This window comes from Gambusia affinis, linkage group LG17, assembly GCF_019740435.1.
Source record: "Gambusia affinis linkage group LG17, SWU_Gaff_1.0, whole genome shotgun sequence".
NCBI lineage: Eukaryota > Metazoa > Chordata > Actinopteri > Cyprinodontiformes > Poeciliidae > Gambusia > Gambusia affinis.
In genome coordinates, this window is record NC_057884.1 from 24,464,652 (window position 1) to 24,492,155 (window position 27,504).

General features: G+C 39.2%; 1 protein-coding gene across 1 annotated transcript; it reads right to left on the reverse strand.

Annotated features, from left to right (window-relative positions):
* Nucleotides 1-6: 6 nt before the first annotated feature.
* onecut2 (one cut homeobox 2) lies at nt 7-27,504 on the reverse strand. The gene is made up of 2 exons (XM_044144364.1): nt 26,269-27,504; nt 7-2,942 (listed from the first exon to the last, which is right to left on the reverse strand). The coding sequence occupies exons 1-2, from the start codon at nt 27,311-27,313 to the stop codon at nt 2,653-2,655; spliced, it is 1,335 nt and encodes a 444-aa protein (XP_044000299.1). The 5' UTR covers nt 27,314-27,504; the 3' UTR covers nt 7-2,652.

The following is a 27,504-nucleotide window of genomic DNA, read 5'->3' on the forward strand; positions in this document are numbered from 1 at the left end:
AGCAGTTCTGACACATCCCATGTTTTACCTTAAGAACTTTAAATAATTTTCTTTTTTCTGTTTTATTTCTGGTTCTGATCAAATCAGGTCCAGTTCCTGAGATCCAACACATCCGGTTGAGTTCTGCTGCTTTCTGCTCCAGTTTGAGGAGAAAAGTTAAAAAAATTATAAACTGCAACAGAAACGAAACGAGATCAGAGTAAAAAGGTAAGAAAGAATCCAGGGAGCTTCTGGTAGTGCAGCAAAAAAATCTTTGGTACGCGCCGCACTTTTCAGAAAGCATCTCCTCTGGATGAATAAACTATAAAATTTATTAAAACTTCCAGTTAAAACACGATGAGGTGAAAAATGTTTTTGATTCGATGCTCTTTCAGAAACACTCGACGTGTTTCAGCGTTAAAAGTGCTTTACAGGAAATCAAAACGTCTCATCGGGTCGTTAGCTTACAGGCTACATGACTAACAGGAAGGACTGGATCTGATTCTGAACGTTTACCTGCTGGAGGGGGCGGAGCCTGCTGCCGCGGTAACGGTGAATCTTTGGTTTGTTAGCTGATGAGGTTTCTGTTGTTCTTTAAACCATTTTTTACTTTGAAAAACTGCATAGGCACACGTTAAAGAGACTCTTCAACCGTGAGAGACGTTCATGTTCTGCCTGTCCGTCGGCCGGAGGGAGGGGAACCGGCGACGGCGCTCTGCTTCCTCCCTCCTGCCTGTGTGGTTTCACCCTTTCAGTCCCAAAGTCGCCTGATGCACCATCAGACACAACAAAAGCTACAAAAGCTACTCCAGTGATGTCGTCCTCCCGTCGAACTTTCCTTCGTTTCCTCGTTCCTTGACATCGTCGCCACTCTGTTTTTTTGTTTTTTTTTCTCCTTTTGTTTTTTTGGTAATAATTCTCATCCAAGTTTTTTTTTTTCCCATTTGTTGGAACAGTTAGGTGCAGAAAAAGGTTTTCTTTGGTTTCGATTTGTCAATAAATAGAAAAAGTCTCAAGAGTCCATTTTTTTTTATCTTAAAATGTTCTTAAAGCCTTTGGCCGCCTCTGACCAGGCCGACATCTCCAGCCTGGACGTTGGGGAGGAGCAGGGGCTGCTGACTGACGCCTTTACTTTGGTTTTGGTTCATTTTTGGTTTAATAGCTTGAGTGAAAGATGATTGATGAGGTGATGGACGGACGGACGGACGGACGGACGTCTAAAACGGGTTTGGATCTGTTGGTATTTACATCAGCTTTTGTTTGGACCGATCTGCTGAGTTTATGGCTGACGACCATCTGAATGACGAGTTTGCAGCTTTGGGAGCCGTTTTGTGGTTTCCACTGACCCTCAGGACGGACGGAGCGGCCAGGCATCGTCTTTAGATTGTCCTCTTTAACTATTACAAAGGCCCTGATCTGCCTGGCCGCTCCGTCCTCTGATGGGTCCAGCTGGTTCTGGTTCTGTTTTATCCTGTTTTTCTATGTGATGGCCGTCAAAATCTTACAAAAATATCTCTACTCTGCAGTTGGAAACCCGTCTGCTCAGTCTTGTCTCTCAAATTTCAGTTTTGCTTTAGCAAACTGTTTCTGTTGACGTCACCAGGACGGATCCACGTCACCAGGACGGATCCACGTCACCAGGACGGATCCACGTCACTCAGTGAAGAACCAGCAGAACGTTTCTTTCTGCTGAGATGTTTGGTGGAAGGAGCTGCCATCTCTTCCCTGATTCAGCCTGACTGGTGAAGCCGCAGTAAGCTAGCGTTAGCCTGTCGTTAACGGGGAACTCTTTAGGGAACGACTCTTTACAGTCGTGTCTGTGGTGCGTTTGAGGACTTCACCACCTGCTGGTGACGCGCTCCGAATGGACTTCAGCCACTGTTTAGAAAAGAAATGGCATCCTGAGTTTTCTAAGATGTGAAGCCCACTCGGGTCGGCCGCCGGCTCCGGTTCTATTGCAAACAAAATGTGCTTCGACGTTGTGCTCACTCACATGTAACCTGACGCTACGGGTTCTGATGAAGCTAAACGCTGTCGGGTCGACCGATGAATGTTTGTGCTTGCATATTTGGGCACCGCCGTCTCTAAAGAGTCAAATGTTCGAACGCTGATTCTGAGGTGAGGAATTGGTGAAAACTGTCGTCTATCTTTGGTTTGGTGAAGATCAAAGTTCCCTCAGCGACTCAAACTGTCTATTGCTTAAACCGTTGAACTGAAACCCAACTCCTGATTGGACCTTGGAGTTTCCCCACAGGAGCGTCTGTCACATTCTGCAGTCATAAAGTTTCCTTGGTTTGGTGTTTGGTTGTTTCCTAGCTTATATTGCATAATAGAAAACACACATTGTCTTCTAGTCTTTGGTTTTGGGCCAGAGTGTCAGCCTGGAGGAGACGTCAGCAGTGGACGGTTGAAGTCTATGATTTAGAAGGTTTTCTCCCTCCAAAGTGAGGTTTTGTATGTTTTAATGGTTTCACCCTCCAGCTCTCTGTTTGTTCAGGATAAATTTGCAGAAGGCCGTTTGGCTACAAGTCGTGGCAGTGAGCAGCCCCTCTCTCTGTTTACCCTCAAGGAAAGGAAAGAAACAAAATGCTGTAAAAAGTTTAAGTTTCAACCGGACGAAACCTTGATCCCGGTTTGTCCCGTATCTCCGTTTTCCCGGCTGCCCGTCTTCTATCATGCTTTGGTACAAGTGCTGGACGCCGAGGACTGGGCGCCGGGGCTGGCGCCGTCATCTGTCCATTTGTCCAGGCTGCGGCGGCGGGCGTTCATGAAGAAGTTGCTGACTGTGGTGAGTTCGAGGCCCAGCTGCTGCGAGATGGTGAGCTGCATCTCTTTGGACGGCCGCTTGTTCTCCTTGAAGATGGCCAGCAGGGTGCGCCGCTGCAGGTCGGTGAAGACCAGCCGCGACTTCTTTGGTGTGTTGTTGCGATCCTTCCCCGTGTCCTGCTCCTTCCTCTTGCATGCTGGGAAAAATAAACACAAGGCAGGAAATCAGAGTTTGGAAAAGAGGGAAAATTAAAGTTTTAGGAAATTAGGATTTTTTTCTGTTTCGTGGCAAAAATATTTGTTATTCAGAAGTTTTTCACATTTCTGTGATCACGCAAAAACAGATTCCTGCATTTTTTCACTTTGAAGAATAAAAATGTTTGAGTTTATGTTGCAAAATTTGCAACATAATTACAGAAATTCATGCAAAACCAACAAATTCTCACATTTTTACCTCAAATGTCTCACTAATGTGGATATTTATATTTAGAAATATATTAATATATCTATCTATGTATAGTACGTTAGTTTGAGAAATTAAATTAATTCAGATATTTTCTACAAAAAAGATTCGAAAGTCAAAGATTTGCTGGAAAAAAAACTCAAATTTTGAGTTTAATCTCAGAAATCTTCCAGGAAAAAATGGGAAATTTCAAAAGTTGAAAATTTGCTGGAAAAAATCTCAGAAACTTGGATTTTCTCTCAGAAATTCCCTAAAAACTGGGAAATATCAGATTTTTAAAAGTCAAAAGTGTTTGACTTTTGAAAGTTTTCCAGAATGTTTCTGAGATTAATCTCAACATTTCTGAGTTTTCTGGCAGAAATTTCTCTTTTTCTTTTGTTCCCTCCAAATGGATCTACATAAATAAACTGAATTGATTTCATTTAGTAAACTCGTAAACTCCTGTCTTAAAACAACCAAAATCCAACACTGACGTGTAAAGTTTTGCAGTGAACAGTAGAAAAGTGTGTTTGAGCAGATAAAAGTGACGCTGACGCCTCGCGGTGAGGAGGCCAGGAGCTCTGGGTGCGTTTCATTTGATTACCTCCCTGAATTAAGTATGCACGAGTCGGAGCCGGGCGGATCAATACCAATCCGGTTAAGGACTCGGTAACAGAACTGTTATGTAAGGGGAAGCTACCCTCGCTGTAAACACACACACACACACGCACGCACACACACACACACACACACACGCACACACACACACACACACACACACGCACACACACACACACACACACACACACACACGCACGCCCCACTGCTCTCTGTCAGTTCATCAAATCTGCATCGCCTCTGTCTGTCGGTTTTGTTTGCTGTTTGCTGAGGATCCTGTTTTTCTCAGCCGAGGTGAACGAAGGGCATTTAAAGCTGTTAGTTCCTGATAGAGGCAGACAGGTGGCGCTGTTGGTCTCTGCATATAAACTAATCTGTTTGGAAGATAAATAACAGTAATTTAACTCTAAAACAATTGTTGATCCGGGAGTCTGTTAATGTTCAACCAGCTTTCCCTCCTATAATCTGTTTCCTTATAATGTGTAACGTTTTATTTGCCTCTTTTCTCTCCGATCAATGAATTTACTCTCCTATAAATATCCCAGGATTCCTTTCTCAGCCTTTATATTCACGGTTGTCGTCGTTGAAATGAGATTCGGGAACATCGTGTTCTTCGGTCCAAAAATCTGTTTGCTTTGTTTTTGTTGATTCGGAGTTTAAATGTGACACAATCCTGGACTTTAAACGAAGCGGTTCAGCTGGACGGATCCGAGGAAAACGATCCGGCAGGTCGTTGTCTCCAGACAGAAACACAAACTGAAATTTAAACACTGGACAAACACGTCCTGCATGGTTTAAACCCCAATAACCAGTATAAGTATTAGCACCTTATTCTGTATTTGAAGTGACTGATGATGAATTGTTCCTAAAATTCTCTTCAGTTACTATACTAACCTGTAAACATCAATATGTTTAGGAACTCTGTGTCTTTAAGGGTGTTTTCACTGGTAAAGTCACCAAATTGAAACATTTGTTACATTTTCAGCTGCTGCAGTTTTATTTCACCAAACCCTTTGAGCAACCTGTTCTCCTCCTGGCCTGTGGGGGCGCTGCAGAGAGAACCACTGATGGAAACGACACAAAAACCTCTGAAGACACTGAGAGCAACTTCCTTCTAAATTAAATGTAAAGAAAACTGGAGCAGCGTCAGATTTTAGCAGCTGAAGGATTTTCCATAAAACCACAAGACATTTTTTCTGCTAGTATTTCACAAATTGGAATTTTGAAGATAAATTCACATTTTTCACATTTTTCCACTAAGAATTAGGATAAGGTGGTTCTCCATTGAAATTTGTGTATTTTACGAACATCATGAGTTGTGATCGACAACCGAATGTTACTACTGACAGAAATGACAAAGACGACAGGAAGTGGTATGCAGATGATGGGGCGACATGTTTTTATAACGACGCATAGCAACACATTTTGGGGGATGATAAATTGTTAAATTGAGATAAAACAATATTGTTGTTTTGAGACCATTTTCAAGTAATACGTCCTCAAAGATCAATAATTCTAATGAATATTTAACGCTGGAACTGGAAGACATTTTAAATATCCAAAATAAATAAACCAAACAATTGCCTTATTTGTTTCTCTCGATCAGGAGGGATGAAAATCTCACCCAGAGGTGAAGCCAACGATCCGATCCGGCGTTTCTCCTCCAGTCTGGGTTACAGCGAGGATCAAACACACAATTATATTATTCAGGAAGGGTTTACCGCTCTGAGGTGGGGGTGGTTATTCTTTAAAGGTACGGCTGAATCAATGGGATCGATACGACAGGGTTCCTCTGCCTTTCATCAGCTCTGTGTTGTAGACATCAGCAGCCGCTAACGGCGTCTCTAACCGCACAGCAGGAAACACTAACTCAACACTTTCTGCTGGTTTCTCTCGGCTGCTTCGTCACATGGAGGTTTTCTGTCTCCTACTAGAGACAATAAACCTTAAAAAGGATAAAAAGATGAGCAACGTGTCCTCAGATACGATGTGGGTCCAACAGACTTTAGTTACGTAAATCCGTCAACCTCTAAATAAGTTTATAACAGTTGAAGCACCAAATGTACCTTAATTAGCACTAATAGCATTAGCACTGAAGCTAACATTTTGTTTACAAACAACAGCTAGCAGCTTTTCAAGTAGCATTGTGGCTAGGTGTTTCAGCTTCCCAAGATGCATTTCCTTTAAATATTTTAAATATCTTCTTTAGAAAAAAGGTGCCAATAATCTGGATTCACGTTCCACAGAAGAATTTACGACAAGGTGAATCTGAAGTTTGCATCTCACTAGAACAAAACAAACTAGTTTTCTTAAATTAAGAAACTTTCTGAAACCCGTCTGACTAAATCGAGAAACTCAAGATACCAAACAAAAAAAACATGAAGTTTCTCGTTTCATGAGACGATCGTTCAACGAGAAACGTCCAAATTTAACAAATTTAAACAAATTTAAACAAATTTAACAAATTTAAACTAATTTAAACAAATTTAACAAATTTAAACAAATTTAAACAAATTTAAACAACTTTAACAAATTTAAACAAAGTTAAACAGACATAAAAACGTTTTGTGATAATAATGAGAAACTTTCTTAGTTTGAACCACAACAGTTCAACCGATTCCAGCATCCAACCGTCATCCAACCGTCATCCAACCATCATCCAACCATCATCCAACCGTCATCCAACCATCATCCAACCATCATCCATCATCCATCCATTTCCTGCTGTAAAAACAAAACGTTATTTTGTTTTTACAGCCAAAAACCACGAGGTATGATGAAGGTATTCATCAGCACCATTAAAACTCACTGCATCATCATCGTCATAATCATCATCATCATCATCATCATCATCATCAGTTGCAGTAAAACTGCTGAGTCTCAATTAAATCATCAAAGTTTCTTTCATCAGTTCAGTTTCTCGTGTCTGGATGCGTCAGTGGAAAAGCCGTCCATCACGCCGGCGCTGCCATCCAAAGGTCACCAAAGGTCAAGTCCTCCAATCTGCTCCTCTGTTCTACTTTAAAAGACTTTTTTGCTCTTCACATGAGTGAAACTGGAGTATTTGTTCTGAAGAGCCGGCGCCGCCGCTCTCAGTCGCTCTTCACTGAATGAGCCAGACGATTGGAGCGTCAATAGAAACACCAAGCAGAGCGTTTTATCGACGGAGAAATGGAGGAACATGTGAGAAAACTACTTGTTTCAACACTCTGGATCTTTTCCTGATTGCTCTTTAGGGCCTTTTGAACTGTAAACTCTGATTTGTGCCAGAAAAAGGCCTAGTCCACGTAAATCTATGAAAACTCAAACATTTTAATGCGCTTTGGCTTTTTATCCACACAAAAAGTCAGATTAATATCAAACAATTATTATTTATAAAAACTTTGGAGATTTTCAAATAATGTGCCAATATTTCCACATTATTTCTTTTACATAACTCCTAATCAGCATCATCTTGCATTTTAATAACTTTATACTCTAATATGCTCTTTAAAAGTAGTTTAACATAGAAATGAAGCTGCAGGCGCCATGTTTAATTCCTAACAGGAAGTGATGAGTGTTCTGAAGCACTCTGATTGGCCGATTAAAATAAACCATGTTTCCATGTACTGGTTTGGAACCAGTCAACCAGGCTTCACAAAGCGCAACATGTTTATACTTTCTTAATTATTTAATGCAGAAAATGTGACCTAATTCCTCCACAGCGCCCCCTAGCATCACCAGTCAAACCCTCGCCATGCACTCATCTGTAAAAATCGACATTCAAACCTGCTAATTTAACTTTCATCTAATTTTCTCAACAATTTAGAAGAAACAATAACCTGCCGAGCCATGAGCTAACTGTGATTAATCATGGCGTCCTCCAGGGTTGTATGTTTGGCCCACAAAGTTTGTTTTTTTATTTTCACTCTTTGATCTGTAAAAATAAGACCCTTTCTAAATCCGCACAAATATTCCCAGTATATATTGTTAAACGCTTGTAAAATTATTAAACTTATACGGTTTCTGATAAGTTCCAGTATTTTGCAGTGAAAAATAACCAATCAGCAAAACAAAAGTGAAGTTGTTTTGAGATGTTTTTAACAACAAGCACAGATTCTGCATCTATCAACCATTAGTATTATCATCAAGCCAAAACATAATCAGTCCCTGTTCTCTTTATGTAAAGCCCTCCATGCTGCATTTCAGTGTTACAGGTCGTGTTACAGGAGTTAAGTTCATTATTAAAAGTTGAAACAGGAAGTGAGTGAGTCAGTGAGCCTTGGTTTCATCTTACAGCTGGAGGGAGAGGAACTCGCTGGAGTCATTACAGACTGTTTTTATCCTCACCACAAAGATGGATTACAGCTTCTACACGACGGCCTCCGTCTCCACAGCTCCACCGACGAGTCGGATGCAGACGGACAACAACCTCAGCATCAGCCAGAAATACTCAAAAACTAAAAAAATCTGAACCTGGGGCTCATTTCACCAAAAAACTGATCACTCTGTCCAACAATAAATCATCTAATGTGGTTTTTATTCCATCCGGCCTGAATCTATGTCACAGTTTTAGTCGACAACTCAACGATAAAACCAGACTGACGAAAAGTAGGATTATAATCCAAACATTTAGTTTAAGTTGTGAAGACAGAAACGAGATGAGAAGAAAGTCGGACGAGAATAAAATTTAAATTATGAGAATTAATTTGGCATAATGAGAATAAAGTCATTTTATTTTTTCTCAGCGTTTCTCTAGTAGTCCATCGTGGGATTTCACTCAAATATCTTTAAAAACTCATTCTAGGTGGCTCTCCAGTAGCAGTCAGTCTTGCATCGAATCTAAAAAAGCCTCTGACTGAAGACTATCACCACATGCCAGCAGCTCAACGTTCTGGCAGCAGAGTAGCATATCCTGGATGCTAATCCACCTCCTTTACTTTTGCCGCTCCTCCTTAAATCTCGCCCAGCTGTTGTCGGCCATCTTGTTACGCCTGGCATAAAGCTAACAACCTGTTATCATTAGAAATGAGGGGAGAAATACATTTGCCTGGACTTCCAGTCTGCCTCGTCAGTTTTTCCTTCTGATTTAAATCCATTATCCCAGCATCCCTCCTTCCTCCTCCATCATCTTCATCATCGTCTCCTCCTACCTTCAGCATTCCCAGCGTCTCTCCTCTTCTTCCCTCTGTGTCTTTATTGCACCATTACCACTTAAGCCCTGGTATCCATTACACAGAGGGCACATAAGTGCAGGGTAAGTAATAAAGTCGCCCTTCAAACGTTCACTCCACTGCTTGGCGCCGCCGCTTTGGACGCCGCGGCTCTCCGTTTGGGTCCGGTCGTTAATCAGCTCGTTAATGGCGGCGACTATTTCACGACCGCTGGCCGTCGCTTCATCCCGACGTCTGCTCTCTCTACAATTTACCCGAAAGACCGAGATTTAATGCACAAGTTAGAATCTGATTGGAGTTTTTCTCCCGATCGCAACAGAGTCGAAAGTATACATACAGCATGATACTGCCACCACCGTGGAGCAACTGGAGATGGAGAGGCTATCAGCTCGGAGTGGGGACGCACCGATGGACATCTGGCCCAATATCAATATCCAATATCAGCAAAATATTGGATTTTTTTTTTGTTTTTGGTGGAGCACTAAAAAAAATTTTATTCAAGTAAAAGTAAAAACGTATTTGGTAAAAAGTCTGATTAGGTACTGAGTAACTGATCACATTATCAATCATTTAATGTTTAAAAATGACATCATCAGATGGATCAAAATGTAAAGTTAACTGGGAATTTCAGTATTTTAAGGATGAAAATGACATTAATAATAATAAAACATAAAATCAGGCAAAGAAAAATGTTCTAAATCAGTTCCAATAACAGAAACATCAGGTGTTTGTCTGAGTCTGAGTATTTACTGGAGAAGCACCAATCCGACATCGATATCGATATCTGTAGCATCAAACGATACGTGGAGAAACGTTTGTAGATGAAACATGAAGTCATTTGACCAAAAAGACCAGAAGGTCCGAGAAACTTTTATTTTGCTAAAATCCTGAAATCCTTAACTTTGGTAAATCAGCGATCGGCTGATATTTACACATAAAGCCGATTCTTTTGGCACCAAAAATCAGATTTTTATTTAGATAAATGTAAACAACATCAACCTCACACTTGTTGTTTTGTTTCTGGGTGTTTGAATTTATAAAATCTTTACAAATTAAATGACTTGACAGCTTTCCCTAAATGACCAGCAACCGTTTCTTTCTGGCCCAAACCTTTGAGTCGTGACAGAAACTCTTCATCCTGAGTGAGAGCAGAGCGTCGGCCTGGCAAACACACGGGATCCTCATCTCTCTGCACTCAGACACACACCAATATTAGCACTTAGCAATCAGCACCGTATTACCCTGTGTGTGTGTGTGTGCGTGTGTGTGTGTGTGTGTGTGTGTGTGTGTGTGTGTGTGTGTGGGGGTGTGTGTGAGTGTGTGTGGTCATACTTAATGCACCACCATGCTCTCCTCCTTCTGATTTGAGAAGATAACCGGAAATGGAGCAACAAACTGAAGCCACTTTGTTTCTGTTTCTCTCTGGTTGATCCTCCAGCTAACGGCGGTTTGAGAACCAGCAGGATTAGAGTCCAGTAAAAACGAAATCCAGCAACTCAACCGTCCCACAGCATGATGCTTCCTCTACCACGATTAAATTCCTTCTTAGCTTAGAAAGTTTAATTTTGACTCCTTCAAACTTCTTGGCACTGTAGCAAATCTGAACTCAATATTGAAGGTTTTTATAATTTGTTTTTGAGGCTTTTTGAACAAAATTAAACACAGAATACAGAGATAATTTAAGAAAACTAAAATAAAATGAATTAATATGATTCCAGCTGATGTTACAGAGGAACAAAGACTGTGTGTAATCTCTGAATGTATAGGCGTGTGTGTGTGTGTGTGTGTGTGTGTGTGTGTGCGTGTGTAGGTGTGTGTGTGTGTGTGTGTGTGTGTGTGTTGGGGACCTTTGTCCGGTGATGTCACTACACACACACACACACACTCACACACACACACACACACACACACACACACACACACACACACACACACACACACGCTCAGTAATGTATCTCAGCTTGTTTACCAGGAGAAACGCGTTGACCAATCACAGCCTCTCGAGGCTCAGTGATGTCATCGAGCCGATGAGGAAATGGCCTCAGAGGAGGTTTGATGTCATCGTCTCCCTCGTTTTCTGTCCTCCATGTTTTTCTGTTTTCTCTCCTTCAGCTTAACAAACATTTAGACTGAAATAAAAACCTGATTATTGTTTTGTTATTAAAATTCAACTAAATTTGAGCTTAAAGACGATTAATAAATTTAGTTAATGGGAATATTCTATTTACTGAGGATCTCAACCGTTTTTGTTCCATTTTATTGCGATTTAATAAAATAATAAACAGCAAAAGTTACAATTATTGTATGTTTATGTTGGTAATTATGGCAAACCACCAGAGCGGCATCCCAACAAAGGGGCGTCATTATTCCATTTTTTAAAAATAAACAAATTGTCCACAAGATGCTCTACAAACAAGGTTCCTGTTGCTATTTTTGAGCTGAAAACATACGGAGTGTGTGAACAGCTGCAGCGTTTTAAATCAAACAGATTTCCTTTCTGATGATGTCAGAATAAACTCCTGCTTCACTTCTTTTATTTTGGAGCCAAACTTCATTCAACATTTAAAAAGATTGCAAAAATATTCAGTTTGCAACATTTTATCTGCAGATTTTTGTTAGAATTTTACGTGACAAAACAGAAAGCGATGATTTTCTGTTTATAATGAAAACAGCATTAAAATTAGAATATTACATCAAACCAATAAAAATAAATGTATTTTTATTGCTCTGACAAGCAGAAAATAAATTTTCTGCTCATAAATAATGAAATCATGACATTAAACATGTTAATATTACATTAGACTAAATGAAAATTTGATTTTATTGGTTGTAGTCGTAGAAAATTATAAATTTCTGCTAGTAGTTAATAAAAATATACAATTAAAAATTTGAATTGCATGAAGAAAAACTCTGTTTTTCTCCCAACAGAAATGTGGGCTTAATGAAAATTATGTTTAATGAAAGAAACAGTTTTATTGTTTTCCTTCATCTGAAAAAAGAAGATGGCCGCCGAGGGAAAATCCTGCAGAAACTTTCATCTGGGCTGGAAAAGCAAACATCTCTGTGGAGGTTCAGGGAAAACATTCAGTAACTTTTAACCTGCTGACTGTTGACAGTGAGGATAACGCTCTGTTTGGACACGACACACACACACACACACACACACACACACACACACACAGCCAGAGTAATAGCTGATGAGTTAACGGGTTTGTTTCTTATCAGCGGCGGTTTTTGGAAACCAGAAGCCGTCGGGTCTCTGGGCGTTCTGCTCCGTCAGAAAACACGGCCCAGGATCAATAAGTCGTATCGTAACGTGATTGATCCGAAGGAGCTCGGTGGGCTATAAACGGACATCCTGGCAAACCGCTCACCGCCGTGTTTGTCTCCCAACGATCCGTGGAAGCTGATCCGAGTCGATCGGGTTTCCTGCTTCCCCCGCGACACGAAGCCGGGATGAAAACACAAAATAAAGGATCATACTGGTCATATTTTCTGTTTCCTACACTCTGAATGTCATCAACATAGATTTTGGGCTGAAAAGACTCATTGTGATTAATCCAATTAATCATGATTAATCGCTTATTTCAGTAATCGTCAACTTAGTCAGTAATCGATTAATCATTGACTGGAGTCAATGGACCCAAAACCAGCAATCTGCTGAAAAAAACAAAACAACCAGAGCAGTAAATAAGCCAAAACTGCACAAAAAATATGGATATTTTGCATTTAAGATGAAAGTAATCAATTAATCGTTAAAGGTGTACGGTACACAGACCCAAACTAATCAATTTTCTGAAAATAAAACAACACAGTCAGGAGCCAAAATTAAGCCAAAACTGCAGTAAAAACATTGAAGATGAAGATCTTCGTCCCAAACAGCTGAATTCTGACTGAAAAACAAATTCTCTGTTTTTATTTGTGTCTGTGCCGGTTCTTCCTCCCGACTCGATCCCCGTCCCTCTCCTGCTAAACCTGTCTCCATTAAAGGCTGTAATATCTACAATTGGATCTCATCCATCCAATAGGAAACGTAACCCAATAACAGACAGATTCGGCCTAATGAATCCGGTTATGTGGAGCAATCAAATGGAGGAGGATTCCCTTCAAACCCATCCGCCTGATACGCATCAAAATGGCTCCTTTTTAATGCTTTTACTGACGAATCTGGAGGAGGTGAGCAACACAGAGGAGCCACCATCTGACCTCTGGAAACACATTTTCTGTCTCTGGATATTTGGGTTTTACTTTTCCAGATAAAATCTGGTTCAAACTATGATATTATTGTTTAATATCGATTTATTCGCATTCCTCGCTCCAGAAGCGAGGACAATAAGAGGTGCAGGTGAATCCTGGAGGAGATTCTGTGTCTGAGCATGCTCAGTAGGACAGATGTCTGTTAAATGAAACCATGAAGGAGAAATCCTTCATATCAGCTACAAAGCACGGTGGCAGAGGAGTGATTACTGAAGGTACGGCAAGTCATGTTAACATCAAATCAGCTTCATCTGACTGTGATTATATTCCAGATTCTAAACTGAATGATCATTTAAAGTGATCCTTGATCACGTCTAATATCTATACAAAACATGTATGCAGTTATACAACGGTACATCTTTGAAAAGCAAAAGTGGAGCGTCATGCACAGCTAACAAGAATGCAGCAAATTGTTACTGGATTGTAAGTCAACAGCAAAACACTCGTCTTTTCCAGCAGCCATTTTACAGAGCATACAGCCGTAAAACCAGCTGACCAGATATGCTGGAGCTCAGGTTAGGTTGCTAGGTAACGGGCAGAACTCTGCTGGGAGGTTTTTAAAACGGCTCATTTTCCAGACACCAAAAAACCTTAAATTATTGAGAAAAACTGGTTGAGTTTTTTTAAAGTTTTTTAAGCATTTCTGTCATTTTTAGAAACAGTAGAAACCAAAATGGAGGAACTAAAACATGCAAAATGTTAATTTTGCATAAGAGCTTATTTTATAGATTATTAAAAATGCATTAAAAATTCAAACAAAAGAATGAAAATGTTCCTGCCTAAAATGTAATAATATCCTTCCTTCCTTTAGAGAACATTTATTGATTTAGCAAAACATTCACTTCAAAATCTGATTGTTTCTGATATTAACCAATTATTAATGAAATAACTGAAGGTGAGTAGCAGGAGATTTATTTACAGATTGTGAACCAGTTGAAGCTAAAACTGACAACTGAGTTCTGGATAAAACAGACAAAAGTTTTTATGTCTTAAATGTAAAATGTTTATATTTTTGTATTTTTTTTTATTAATTATTACTCTGAATATCTTGTTCTTCTAGTAAATTGTCATTTTTTTGTCTGTTTACTCCAGTTAATAATTAGTTAGGAAATTAGTTGACGATTAATCACGATTAAAACGATTAATCGATTCAGCCCTAATTTACCTGCGTTAATATCAGATGTTTCCAGGTGAAGTTTGACTTTTGATCCTTTGAAACTCTGTTTGTTGTTCTTGAATCATTTTATTTGTAAAAGGCTTTTATAATTTAAGACGAGTCAATGTCAGCTATAAATGCATATGAGGATAAATGATGTATATTTTATGAACTTAACCAGATTAATGTTTGCTGTAGGAAGCTTTGGAACAATAAAGTTGCATTAATTTATGAGAGAAAGAACTTTTAAGACGCCATAAAAGCTGCAGAGTGGAGCCTTCCTTCCATGATGTGTTCAAATGCAGCTCGTCTCTCTGGTTTTTTTGCTTTCGTTGTCGTCCATCACCCCCCCCCCTGACCCCCCCCGGCTCTTCCAGGAACCGGTCTGGATCAGGTTCCTGCAGATCAATGGAGATCTGGGTCCGCACCGTTTACGTTATCGCTGCCAGTATTAATACTCTTTTAATCTGCCCGGGATTACAGCCATCGATCCACGTCACACACACACACACACACACACACACACACACACACACACACACACACACACTTCAGGAAAAACGCAGTGTGAACGGAGAGCAGGAAGAACGACAACAGATTTCTGTTCGATATCAGTATCTGACCGTAAACGACTTTATGGATTCTAGAGATGAATCAGAATATTTACATATGAAACATGAAAACTCATAAACATAAACACACCGAGACCAGAGAGAAAGAAACTAAAATAAGAAAGATCTGAATTATCAGTAGGTTTAATTTAGTACGCTGTCTAATGCAATATGTAAAAAAAGAAATTTAAAAACAAACTCTAAAGTCAAATATTTTAAATAAAATATCATAAATAAAAAAAAAAAAAAAAACAAGTTATTTAAAATTATTAAATCAAATATAATCAACTTAAAACATAATAAGAAATGTAAGTGAGTAAAAATTGATTTATAATTAAAATGTGTAACAATTAGAATAAATAAAAAATAAAGTACATAAAAATACAAAAATGCAACATTTTAAAAATATTAAAAAGATTACAGCAAATTAATACTATTATGATTATAATTATTAAATATAACACTATATTATAATTAATGAGTAAAATAATACATAGAAAAAGGTTAATTTCTGTCTTTTCTCTCATAAAACCTCTGAAGTTTCCAGAACATTCTTAAATCGCCATGGCAACCAGTGGCTTGAAGCGTCATCGTTAACCCTTTAACTGCTCTTTGAAAGTCCATGAAAACACCGGCGTCATTTCAAATTTGTCCCACTGACTTTGAAACCATTTATTTCAGACATTTCTTTTTCTTAATGTTTCAGATCAAAACTTTCAGGAATAATTTAAGATCAAGAGTCAGAAAAATCTGGAGCCCAGTTTGATTTAAACTGCAGCCGTCAGCATCTACAGCAACTCTTAATTAAACACCATTTAATTTCCTTTGCGATCATCACAGTGGATTTCTATTGACTCAAACAGAAAACTGAATAGTTTGAATGAAACGTACAAAGGATTTTATTAAAATCTAAAATGGAAGATAAATATACTTTGACTTAATTACCACAATGTGTTTTTCTTTCAGCAATTGGCTTTTTTCTTGCTAGCGATAAATTTATTAGCTGACAATTATTTCAGTAATCAATTAATCACGGTTAATCCGATTAATCGTTTCAGTCCAAATCCGAATGTTTGTCTGATGATCTGAAATATTTAACAGCAGAAACCAGAACAGTAACGATGCAGAGGGAAATCCTGAAGAAGATGAAAACAGATCCAGCAGGTTGAGATTTTATCTGGAAAACATTTGAAATCTTTTCAACAGGAAGCAGCCGAGCGGCTGGCCGAGTGTTTCCTCTCCCTCCGTGACTTTACAGCCTGGTGTCACCTTTGATTTGACCGCCCTAATAAAGCTGCGACAGAACCATTTTCTCATCTAAGCCCCGGCCGCCCTCGCCTCGCCAACGCCCCCGCCGCCGCCGCCGCCGCCCTAATTGATGTGGACAGTCAGAGAGGAAAATCACTGCAGCTGTGAGGAGCTGCAGAACATTTAAAACTGTTGAAACACAATGTGAGCCTGAAGGAGGCGACTTTAACCTGATTTAAACATTTCTGTACCTGATAGACTAGAAGAATCCAAACACAATGTTCACGTGACTCTCTGCTGCTTTAGATACATTTTTCAGATGAATTTAAATGAAATCATTTGCATTTAAACACCAGATGACTCTAGTATTTCTCCAAAATCAATTTTAATACAAACTTAATGTTCTACAATTAATCTCAGAGTATTAGAGACGCTTCATTGTAATTTAAATGAAGCTACAGAGGTAAACATGCCAAAAATAAATATTAATGAACTAATAGTGATATATTAGCAGGTTATTTCAGAATATCGCTGTGAGCTCCAGTTGTTCTGTTTTTGATGCTAAGGAGTAAAAATCTAATATTTTCCCTCTGAGAAGTGAGACGAACATGAACAGTTCTAGTTCATCTGTAGTTCAAACAGCAGGAAGTTGAACTTTATCATTTTCAAACATCACAGTTTATATTTTTTATTTCAGTTTTATCACAGAACGTTCTGCTTCATGTGATGATGTCACAGTCTAGATTTACTCAGAAACTTTCTGAACCAAACGGCTCCACATGTGCAGTTTATACATCAAAACGTTGATATTTCTGTCAACGTTCATCCAGTGTTTCTCCACCTGCTGCAGGATTTACAGGTTCCTGTCGGATTCCCACAAAGTGCCGAGGAACCACGTCCAAACTCCGAGTTATTCCTGTTCTGTCCAACCCATCCAACACATCCAACACATCCAACCCATCCAACTGTTCAGCTGTTGGCAGCAGAAAGTTCTGCCTCTTACGGGTCCAGATCTTTTTCAGTGCAGCTCATAGTTTCTCTGTTTGATTGAAACTTAAATTCTTGTTTTTCTGGCTGCCAAAAGAAGCTGGTCAGAAAAGGCGGGAATCGCCATGGCAACTAGCAACATAACAGTTTCCTAGTCTCTGGTTCTTAGATTATTTTTACTTTCTCATGTTAATCTGTTATTCTAGCAAAGCTAACAAGATGTTTCACTGAATGAATAAAACCAGATGAAATTGTCTTAAGTAAAAAATAAAAAATAAAATAATTAAAATGATAAAGTTAAATGTCTGAGTGTGACTGAAAAATGCTTATTATTAATGAAGTGTCAAATGGTTGAGACTACTCTCTAAAAAAACAATCTGAAACATTTAAAACTGTATTTTAATAGTTCAAACAGCAAATATACCTTAATATGCATTAATATGCAGAGTAGAAACCGTCTGAGCGCCTCCAGAGAAGCTAACATCTACAGCTTCCTTATCTCCACCTTAAAGGGTTTAGCCAATCAGCACCAATTCAGATAAATGGCAGACGATGGATGGAAAACAGTAAGCATAAAAAACAGGTTTACAAAATCTTAGAGAGGATTTACGGGGCGGTTGCCCAGGGCGGGATCATCTGGAGGCTCCCAAAAATACTTTTTTCTTTTCTCTTTGTTTTGTTTAATAAAATCAAATTTCACAAACACTGAACTTTATGTAAAACTCATAAACCCTCAGGTGAGCTGTATTATTATGTTGAGATTGTTGAGTAAAAACAATAGTTATTAAATTATAGAACATTTAAGATGCTGCTGATCAGTTCAAACCCACCGATGGATCGGGCACCAAACTGCTCCACCCAGGGCCCAAATCCTGCCAACTCCAGCCCTGCAGGCCGACCAAAGCTTTCTACATTTACAACCAATTTATTTATAAGAACAATAAACTGCTATACCAAATTACAGCTGCTCAAAACATGAAATTTCTACATTTTCCTCACAAAATCAATGTGTGTAAAATCAGAAACAGTGTTTACTGTTTTCAAAGTCCACAGTTGATGTTTTTATCCAACCAAGATCAGAAAAAATTCAACAGTTTGGTTGATCAGAACGTCGTTCAGCGCTGCAGTAATTCATTTTTAACATTTAACAGTGAAGAGCAGCTGAATCAAACGGTGCTGATTCCAGCAGCGTGGTTCTGATCCGACTCATCAGTGGGAATAAAGTTGGACCCAAACTTGGTCACGTCTCACTTTCCAGCCTCCAGCGCTGCTATCGACAGGCTGAGACAGAGATAACTGCATCTGTCAAATCTTCTCACACGGACACAAACAAACATCACGAGTCTCCTGAAATCCACTATGGCAGATCGATGGCGGCCTGCATATGCAGGAGGTCAGGAGAGAAACCCTGAAAATGGAGGCAGGCTGCAGCCTCTCATGGTACCTGCTGCTAATCTGTTTCATAAAGCCGGGTCCGGCCTCATTAATAATGCACCGGCTCTGCTGCTACAGGATGCATAAAATGGAAAATATCTCGGTTCCGTCTTTCAGATTTGCTGCACAATTTCACCCTAAGTGGATTCTTAAATCTCCTTCTGGTCTGCATTAGAAAGGGTTTGTTTACATCTGCAGCAGAATGTTCCACATGAAGACCGAAAACATTCATGATGTCAACATGCAGGCAAGACAGACGCTCAGTTTCCATCCGCAGGATTTATCCTTTTCACCAAACTGGATAATTAAAGATTCAGTCTGGTGATTTAGTCTCAACTAAAGTTAAACTTCATAATTCAGTTTATTTGGTTTTTCGCCTCTTTATTTTGGATATTTAAAAGGTTTTTCAGTTCCACTGTTAAATGTTTCCAAGAATTTAAAGTTTATTGATCTTTCAGAAAATGTTTTTGTATATTAGTTGAAAACAACAATATTTTCATCTATCACCATAATTACTGGGCCAATTTATTGTTCAGAAAACATGATTGTATCAGGTCTCCTCATGTATGAGGCTCATTATTTACTGGAATTATAAATGCAAATCTTTCAAAATCTGGTCATTTGATTCTGATTCTATTTAATTCTGCCTGGATTTCTTGCTGAAAAGTTACTTGTAAGTTAGTTTTGTGTTATTTGAAGTGAACTAAGATGCTTACACAATAAGAATGATTGCGTAAGCATCGTTCTTATTAATACTTTCAAATACTTGGAAAATTTTCGTATTTTTGCAGCGAATTAACTTTTGTAAATCCAAGTTGCGTAATTTTATGATCAATGGAAATGCAGCTAATAATGTCATGAAATATGGAAGGTTAGAACACTGTCCTGTCAAACATGGTGGCGGCAGCATCATGCTTTGGGACGGTTTGGTTCTGGAAAATATATATACCGTAGAGCAGAAAAGGAGGAATTCCTCTAAATCTCTCAACAATGATTCCAAACTCATCCAGGATTTATGGATCATCATTAAAAGTTGGATCAGAACCAAAAACCAACCGATTCTAATGAGCTCAGAGCCAAAACACCCACTTCCTGTCGAGATTTCATCAAGTTTCATCTGGATAATGATAATTAAATTCAGGTTTTCTGTCATTTTTCACTCGTCTTCAAAGGCAAACCGTCCAAACAATGGACTCCTCCTCTCCTTCTCCGCCCGTCTCCCTCCCTCCATCTTGCCTGGTTAACCCGGCTGCGAGGTGAAGAAGAAGTGAAGTGAGCAGACCGAGGCGGGTCACGCTGAGATTCCCATCAATAATTCATCGGGCCGCTGCTGCCTCTGCTCTTGTGTTCAATTCCCCTGACGACCACATAATACCTCCTCCCCCCGCTCCAAAAGGAGAGCGAAGAGGAGACAGGTCCGAGGTCGGAGAAAATGGAGAAAGAAAAGGCTTGGAGATGAGATGGAAGCAGGAGAAGATGCTAAAACTGTTTTAGGTTCTTGTTTATACCTGCTAGCTACATGCTATGCTAGCTACATGCTATGCTAGCTACATGAGAGGAAATTAGCTTTGAAATCCACAAATACTGTAACATGTTGATGTCACCAAAACATCCAGGATTTAAGGTTGTTTGCTAGAAGTAATATTTAACTTCCTGTTTTGTTTATTTTCTCAAGTCCAAACACCAAGCTAACATCTTCCTGATGCTGCTGATGCTGCTGATGCTGCTGATGCAACAAAGACTCAGATAATGAGGCGGCAGGTTTAAAACAGACCGGCTTCTTAAGGATCCCATCAAAAGGAGAAGGTAAATCTGAAGAGGTTATCATTAAGGCAAATATTTAAATTTGTTATGATTTTTATAGCAGTTTGACTCATTTAACTGTAAACAGTGAGGTAGAAAACTGTAATTAATACTTCTATGAACTTATTTTTAAACTCATTGGAAGATGTCCTGGGTTTTACATTTAGTTAGCATTCTTGTTAGCATCAGTTCAACTGCAGAAAACACCAAGAAACAACATAAAACAACTGATTTTCTGTCATTGACACATAAACATTCATTCATATTTACAGAACTGTAAGTTCAACAAACTGATCACTTTTACTCACTTTCTTCTCCTACTGCTCTCCAGTTTGCATTATTTCAACTGTTGATTTAATTTTTTCTGTTTTTCTCTCCATAGAAGCTGCACCTGGTCTGGAGTTCAGTTTTAATGAAATAATGATAAACTTTCTTCATCTTCTCCTTTTACCTTTATCATCATTATTTTTGCTTTTCAGCTGGAAACGAATCAAATATTTGATCCTATTTTTACTTTTCTCAGTTCAACTTTTCTAGAAACTGAACATGTTCAGATATAATCAGGAAAAATGATGACAAAACGTAGATTTTTTTTTTTCATGGTCAGTAAATGTCCTGGGGTCAAGAATCAAACCAGGAGCATCGTCGGCGACGACGACCTCTGACACGTGGAGAACCAATTAAAATTTAGGTATTAGCAAATAATCCATTAACATTGCTGCATGATTAGTTTTTCTGTGAATAAATAGAATAGTAATGAAGTTAGATTTTTTTAAAATAATGAATTACAGAGAGAAAAATCTAATCCAATCAGTTTTCCGGTTCCCCGCCGTCCTCGGCTCGTCTCCTGGTCCAGAGAAAATTTGCTTCATCTATTCTCTCAGAGTCACTGCCCTGACCTTTGACCTCAGCTCTATTGGGTGCTTGTAGCTTTGCTGATCTAAGAATTGCTCCCTTTGTTCTGACAGTCACTGTAAAAACACCTGAGAGGCTGAAGGAGCTTAATTTAATATTTTTACAGGAATGAAAGAAGGAAACCAAGATTTCATCGTTTTTAAAATGTTGAAAATGACAGAATGGCTGTTTAAACACTTTTAACACAGAATTACATTATTTTAAAGGTTGATAGGCAAAACAACTGGAGGCAGTCATAAATACCAGACAAGAATAAATTCAATTTCTGATAATAAATATTACTGAAATGTTAAACTTTAACCGTTCATGTTAGCATAACAATGTTCAGATGCTAACTGTTCATTATACGATAAAAACTTTCAGATTGTTCATTTTGGTTAAACAGTTTTGAATGTTTTAGGGAAGTTATTTTATACGTTCTGTAATTGTTGTCAACTACAGTTTGAATCCCCTAAAAGGCTAAAATTAGCCGTATAGTTCTGATTATCAGTGTTAGCGACTACTGATTATTAGCTTTACGTGTTTATTAGTTGATGTTAGCAGATTAGCGAAGGAGTTTCAAATGTTTCTGAATTTCAGTTGATTGTTTTAGAAAAACAGTTCTGGATGTTCAAAATGTTTTCTACTGGATTCTATCAGAAAAAGACTTTCAGATAATCAATTATTTATGTTAGCGGAAAAGTAATGGATGTTTATCTGTTAGCTAAATATTTTTGGATGTTTATTAATGTTAGCAACTCCAAAGAGTTTGGAGAGTTGGTTAGCGCTACCTTAAGAGTTTCTGATGGTTAATTGTTTGTGTTAGCAAAACAACTCTGATATTAACTGGTTTAGCTTTGAGTTTTAATTGTTATTATTAGAGTTTTAAATACTCCATTGTTCATATTAGCCACTATTCATTATTAGCCAAAGACAGATTAGCATTGAAACTGTGTCAGACGTTCAGTTGTCCACGTTAGCTAAAATTGTTTGGATGTTCAAGTTTTTACATTAGCTGAAATGTTTCTCTCTTTCTATTGGCTAAACATTCATGTTGGCTACTTTTTATTTTTACCTAAAAGGTTTTGATGGAAAGTTGTTTTGTGCAGGTACATAGTTTTGAAAGTTCAGTTCTTCATATTAGCTTTATTGGTCATCTTAGCCGCACTTAGCTAAATATATCTACCGGTAGATGCTCAACCTTGTTAGCTCTGGAGCTACAGATGTTCATTTGCATTGCTAGCAAAATAATTTTGATTTTTACATGTTTAACCCTTCCTGTTTCCTGACAAGTTACAGGAATTTAATTGTTCAATATTAGCTAAAGAAGAATTTTGCTGTAAAAGGCTTTTAGGCTAACATCAACCTGAGTTAGCTTCTGTTTTTCCTGTAACTTTCAGGGTTTAAACAAGATTAGCTTGGAGGCTAAAGAGCATTTCAGCCTGTAAAATTCTGCAAAAGATGATTTGTTAGTTATTAAAACACCAAGAAATGCTGGCTGTTTTATCTCAAGACTTATCTTATGAAGGAAATCCGTTCTCGGTGTTTAGTGGAGGAGCAGAGCACCACCCATGAAGTGAGCATAATGTGAGCAAATGACTCCACACAGATCAGATCCACCACGTTTCACAACACACCCGGGACGGAGCCGGCTCGCGCCTCAGCCTCCCTCTTCCTCCCCGTTCGCTCGCTCGTGTCATTTCCTGTGAACCTGCCTGATGAAGCAGCTGTCTGGAAAATCAAAGAACCGCCTTAATGAAATCACAGTCAGATTCTGCAGAGATAATCTGATCCGGGTCGTCGGCCCACTTATCAGATCCAGGGAAACTTCAGCACTAATTTCTGATGCATTCTTACAGAGGAGCAGCAGCTGTTCCAGTAACAAACCAACAGTTTGGTCATTTCTGGGAAAATGACGAACTTTACGTGGCAAACATTTTAAATTTCACATCATGAGATGTGATTATCACACCGACACACTGAGGCAGTAATCTAACTTCAAATGTAATTATTTTGGGAAAACGTTGACTGAATGATTTAAACAGAAATATTTCTATTTCTACAGAATACATGTAGCAAAGATGCAGGTGAAAATATTTCAAATTAAAAAAGAAAAATCTAATTTCCCAACAATCAGGAGCTTTAATTTGCAAATCATAAAATCTTTATTGACATTTTGATGCAAATTTGCTGTAATTTATAACTATTAAGCTTTTTTGCACATATTGTTACACAATCAAAGAAATATGAGGCTAATGTTACCGATTTAATTTATGACATATTATACACATTTGATATTTATTTAAGCTCCTTTTTTTTTCTTTAAAGATGAATTTCTAAAGAAAACATTTTAAATCTGATACATTTATATTCTAAACATGAAAATTAAATATAATGTGTATTAAAATCACTCGTTTTGTATTTTAGGCCTTTTTTTAGATGAAAATCTTTATTTTCCAGATTCTTTCCTGATTATTTGTCAGATGAGGAAAATAACGGTTTGAGCTCAACAGTCTGGGGAACATTTACACCGAGTGAGCAGATAAAACCAGGCCAACAGATAAAGAAGGTCGTCTGTGATTTGTTGGAAATGTTGCCAAACGTCCCAAAGTTCACGCTGTGATTGTGAAACCAGTTTCAAAAGAAAAAAACAGGTTGCAACACGAATCCAAAATATTATAATTAACACTAAAATCAATGATTCATGTGACAGAAACGGGAAAAAGAGCAGAATGTATTTTATTTAAAGTTTTTACTCTAAATCAACTGATATTAATTATCACAGTTTGTATTTTAGAAAGAAGTTTCTTTTCATTTTATTCAGATTTAATCATAATGTTTTCAAATTTAACTAAGGAATCTGTTATGAATTTAAACAGATTACAAACATTTAGATATTCTTCCTCAACAATCTGCTGAAATATGATAGAAAATTAAAGGCAGATTTTTAAAAATTTAAGTTTATTTTACTTACTGCAGAATAAACGGGCAAAATGTATTTATTGTTTTACATCACAGCGATATAATGTCAAAATAATTTTACTCCTAAAGAAAGCTGCTAAAAACAGTTTGTAAAGCGGAAACGTTCAATTGGAGCCAAATTAATTTCTCTAAATAAAAATGACCAAATAATTGTTATTGTTATTTTTTAAACAATATAATGGGACATTTTAGGTATAAAATAAAATGTTAAAATCTGATAAACAAGATGCTGCCTGAGAGTTTTTACATTAATAATAATAATAATAATAATAATAATAATAATAATAATAATAATAATAATAATAATAATAATGAGGTTAGAACCACCAGAATGAGACAAAACAAACAGAAATCCTTCCGGTTCTGATCCAATCTGCCCACAAACCAACACCAGTCAATAAGAGAGAAGCAGCCGGAGCAGCAGAGGTTCTGCAGACAATAGATTCTCGCTGACGGGACACAAACCGGGTTTTCCTCACTAGAGGGGGCAGCAGACCCACCGAAAGCTCCCAAACCTGCCGCACTGAAAAAACCCTAAATTAAAAACAGGATCCATTTTATCTACCGCAAATTAAAAGAACATTTAATTCTTCATTTGTTTTAATTGGATTAATTTAACTGAATATTGGAGGTGAATTTTATTAATTTTTTCTGTTTCCGGCTGGCAGGGAGAGGAGAACGGAAACCTGGAGCCTGAGAGCGGGAAGTGAGGGCTGATCCAGGGGAATCCCACGACCTTGTCATTTCCTATCGATCCGGGTTTGTTATTGATCAATAATGGTAATCAAAACACCAGCGATTCCGAATAATCATCCACTCAGACAGGAGGGCAGAGGAAACCAAAACAAAGCCGCTAAGTGTGGGAATTTTTGAACATTTCCTCCCATTTCCCCTGAAACAACCAGGAAATCAAAAATAATAATAATAAATCATAAAATATGACATTAAATCATCCTTTTTATGTTTTTAACAAGATTCCAAATACTTTTGTCGCTCAAGGAAAACTTTTAATGAAGTAACTAATTTTACTGTAAAGCAGGGTGTACAAACTTTTTGTCAGATGGACCAAAAGGATGGAGCCAATAAAAAATAAAATGCGGCAAATAGTTTTTTTGGTAAAGAAAGGGATGTTATTGATTATAGATCCAAAACTAAGACAGGATTTTGGAAATTTGAAGTATTAAATTTAACACATTTATTCTGTGGCTTTCAGTCAATTTCTTTCCAAACGTTTGTTACTTTTAGCCAAGCATTTATTTTTAAGTAAATCTGATTTGAATGCAGCAAATTTGGTCCTGGATCGATCGTCACCTTCCTAAAATATTAGGAAAAGTATTTATTTGCTAAAACATGATTTACACAAATAACAAAACTTTTTTTTTGACAAATAATCTTTTTGTGGCAGCTAAAAGATGTTTCAAGTAACAACAACAACAAAAAAACACTTTTTAGCAAAGAAAAGTTTGTTTGTTAGTGTGAAGTAATTTTGGCAACAAAGAAAAGAAGTAAATAATAAAATCTTTTTTAGCAGAAGATGAGTGGGGCAATAAATAAATACATAACTTTTTTGTCAAAAACAGTGTTTTTGTTTTTTGTAGCCAAGGGCTTTTTTGGCAAAATTAGGTAAATTAAATAATTAATTAACTCCTGGTTTTTGCCAAAAAATGACTTCTGATGAAAAATAACTTAGGCCTTTATTTCAAGAAGGTGACGATTCGTCAATAATAATTTTCATGCTGATTATAATTGGGAAAAAGTGAATTGAAAAAGTTAATTAACAAATGTATATTTTCCATTAACTGAAGTCAGGGGGGCACAAAAACAAAATCAATCCTTGGGCCACCAATTCTCTTTGGACGCCCCTGTTGAAAGATCCAGAACTCCCCAGAAACTCCGGTTTTTCCCTCCCGGTTTCTCCGGGTCGCTCCGGGTTCCTACCTGCCAATCTGAGCGCCGACATCCGCTGGAACTCGGGCTCCTGCAGCCACTTCCACATCCTCCGGAAGGTCTCCCGGCCGGACTTTAGTTTACTCCAGGGCTTGGGGTTCCGCAGCAAGTCGGACAGCGTCCCCTGGGAGCGGCACAGCACCCGCTGGGCGAAGATGGCCTGCGGGATGCTGTACCTCTTCAGCTCCGCGGTGATCCTCTGCGCCACCTCCTTGGTGTTGATCTCCTCCAGCTGCCCCGACCCGCCGCCCCCCTGCGTCCCCGAGGAGGAGGGCGGTCGGTCCCGCGTGGACGCCAACACCGGCCCGTGCGACGGCGACTGGAGGTGCGGGTGGGGGTGGTGGCCCGGGTGGTGCATCCCGTTCAGGTGCTGCATCATCCCGGCCGGCGGGCCACCGAGGCCTCGGTGCTGGTGGTCGAAGTTCAGCATCTTGTCGTGGGTTGCGTGCGAGCTGGAGCCGTAGTTGTGGAGCCCCTGCTGGGTGTTGTGGATGGAGCCCAGGCCGTTACCCAGCACCGGGGACAGGCTCTGACCCATCCCGGACATGTGGTCCTTATACGGGCTGTAGATGTTGTTCATCCCCGGCAGCCCGCGCTCGTCCCGCATCAGCGTGAAGCTCCCGCTGACGTTCCCGGGCAGCCGCTGGTGGTGGTGGTGGTGGTGGTGATGGTGGAACTTGTCGGACACGGTGGAGATGGGCGGCAGCGGCTGGAGCGGGGTCAGGGTGGTGTAGGTGCCGCTCATCCCGGGGGACGTCGCGTCGCACGGGACGCTCATGGCGTGGTGCAGCGGCAGCGACAGCTCCGGACGGTACTCCCCGCTGCCCTCCAGGATCATCCCGGACACCATGGCCGGCCGCGGCGCCAGGTCCTGGTGGATCCGGAGGCCCGAAGAGCCGCCGCTCATCAGCTCCGCGTCAGGGGCCACCCCGCCGTGGAGGCTGCCGAGGCCGTCCATTGTCATGTCCGGGTTCATGGCGTACGCGTCCAGGTCCTTGGCCAGGCATCGATAGGCGTTAGTGTAGGCAGTCTTCATTCATCTGTCCTCTCAGTCCATTGGGTCGAGCGGAATTAAGTCTCCTGCTGCTCCTCCGGGATGGGTCAGAACCGGTACTCTCCCCGTCCTCCTCCTCCTCCACCGGCTCCAGCTCTTTGTGTGTTTCTCTGGATCAGACGGGCCTGTGCGGCGGCTCCCCCATATCCAGCCCTCTCCTCCTCCGGTGCTGC

Bases quoted from the DNA above. Each gene is read 5' to 3' on its own strand.
- onecut2 (XM_044144364.1), bottom strand. From the start codon at position 27,313: ATGAAGACTGCCTACACTAACGCCTATCGATGCCTGGCCAAGGACCTG. The intron at 2,943-26,268 runs GTAGGAACCCGG...TATTTTTCCCAG, and splicing joins GTCGGCGCTCAGATTGGCAG to CATGCAAGAGGAAGGAGCAG.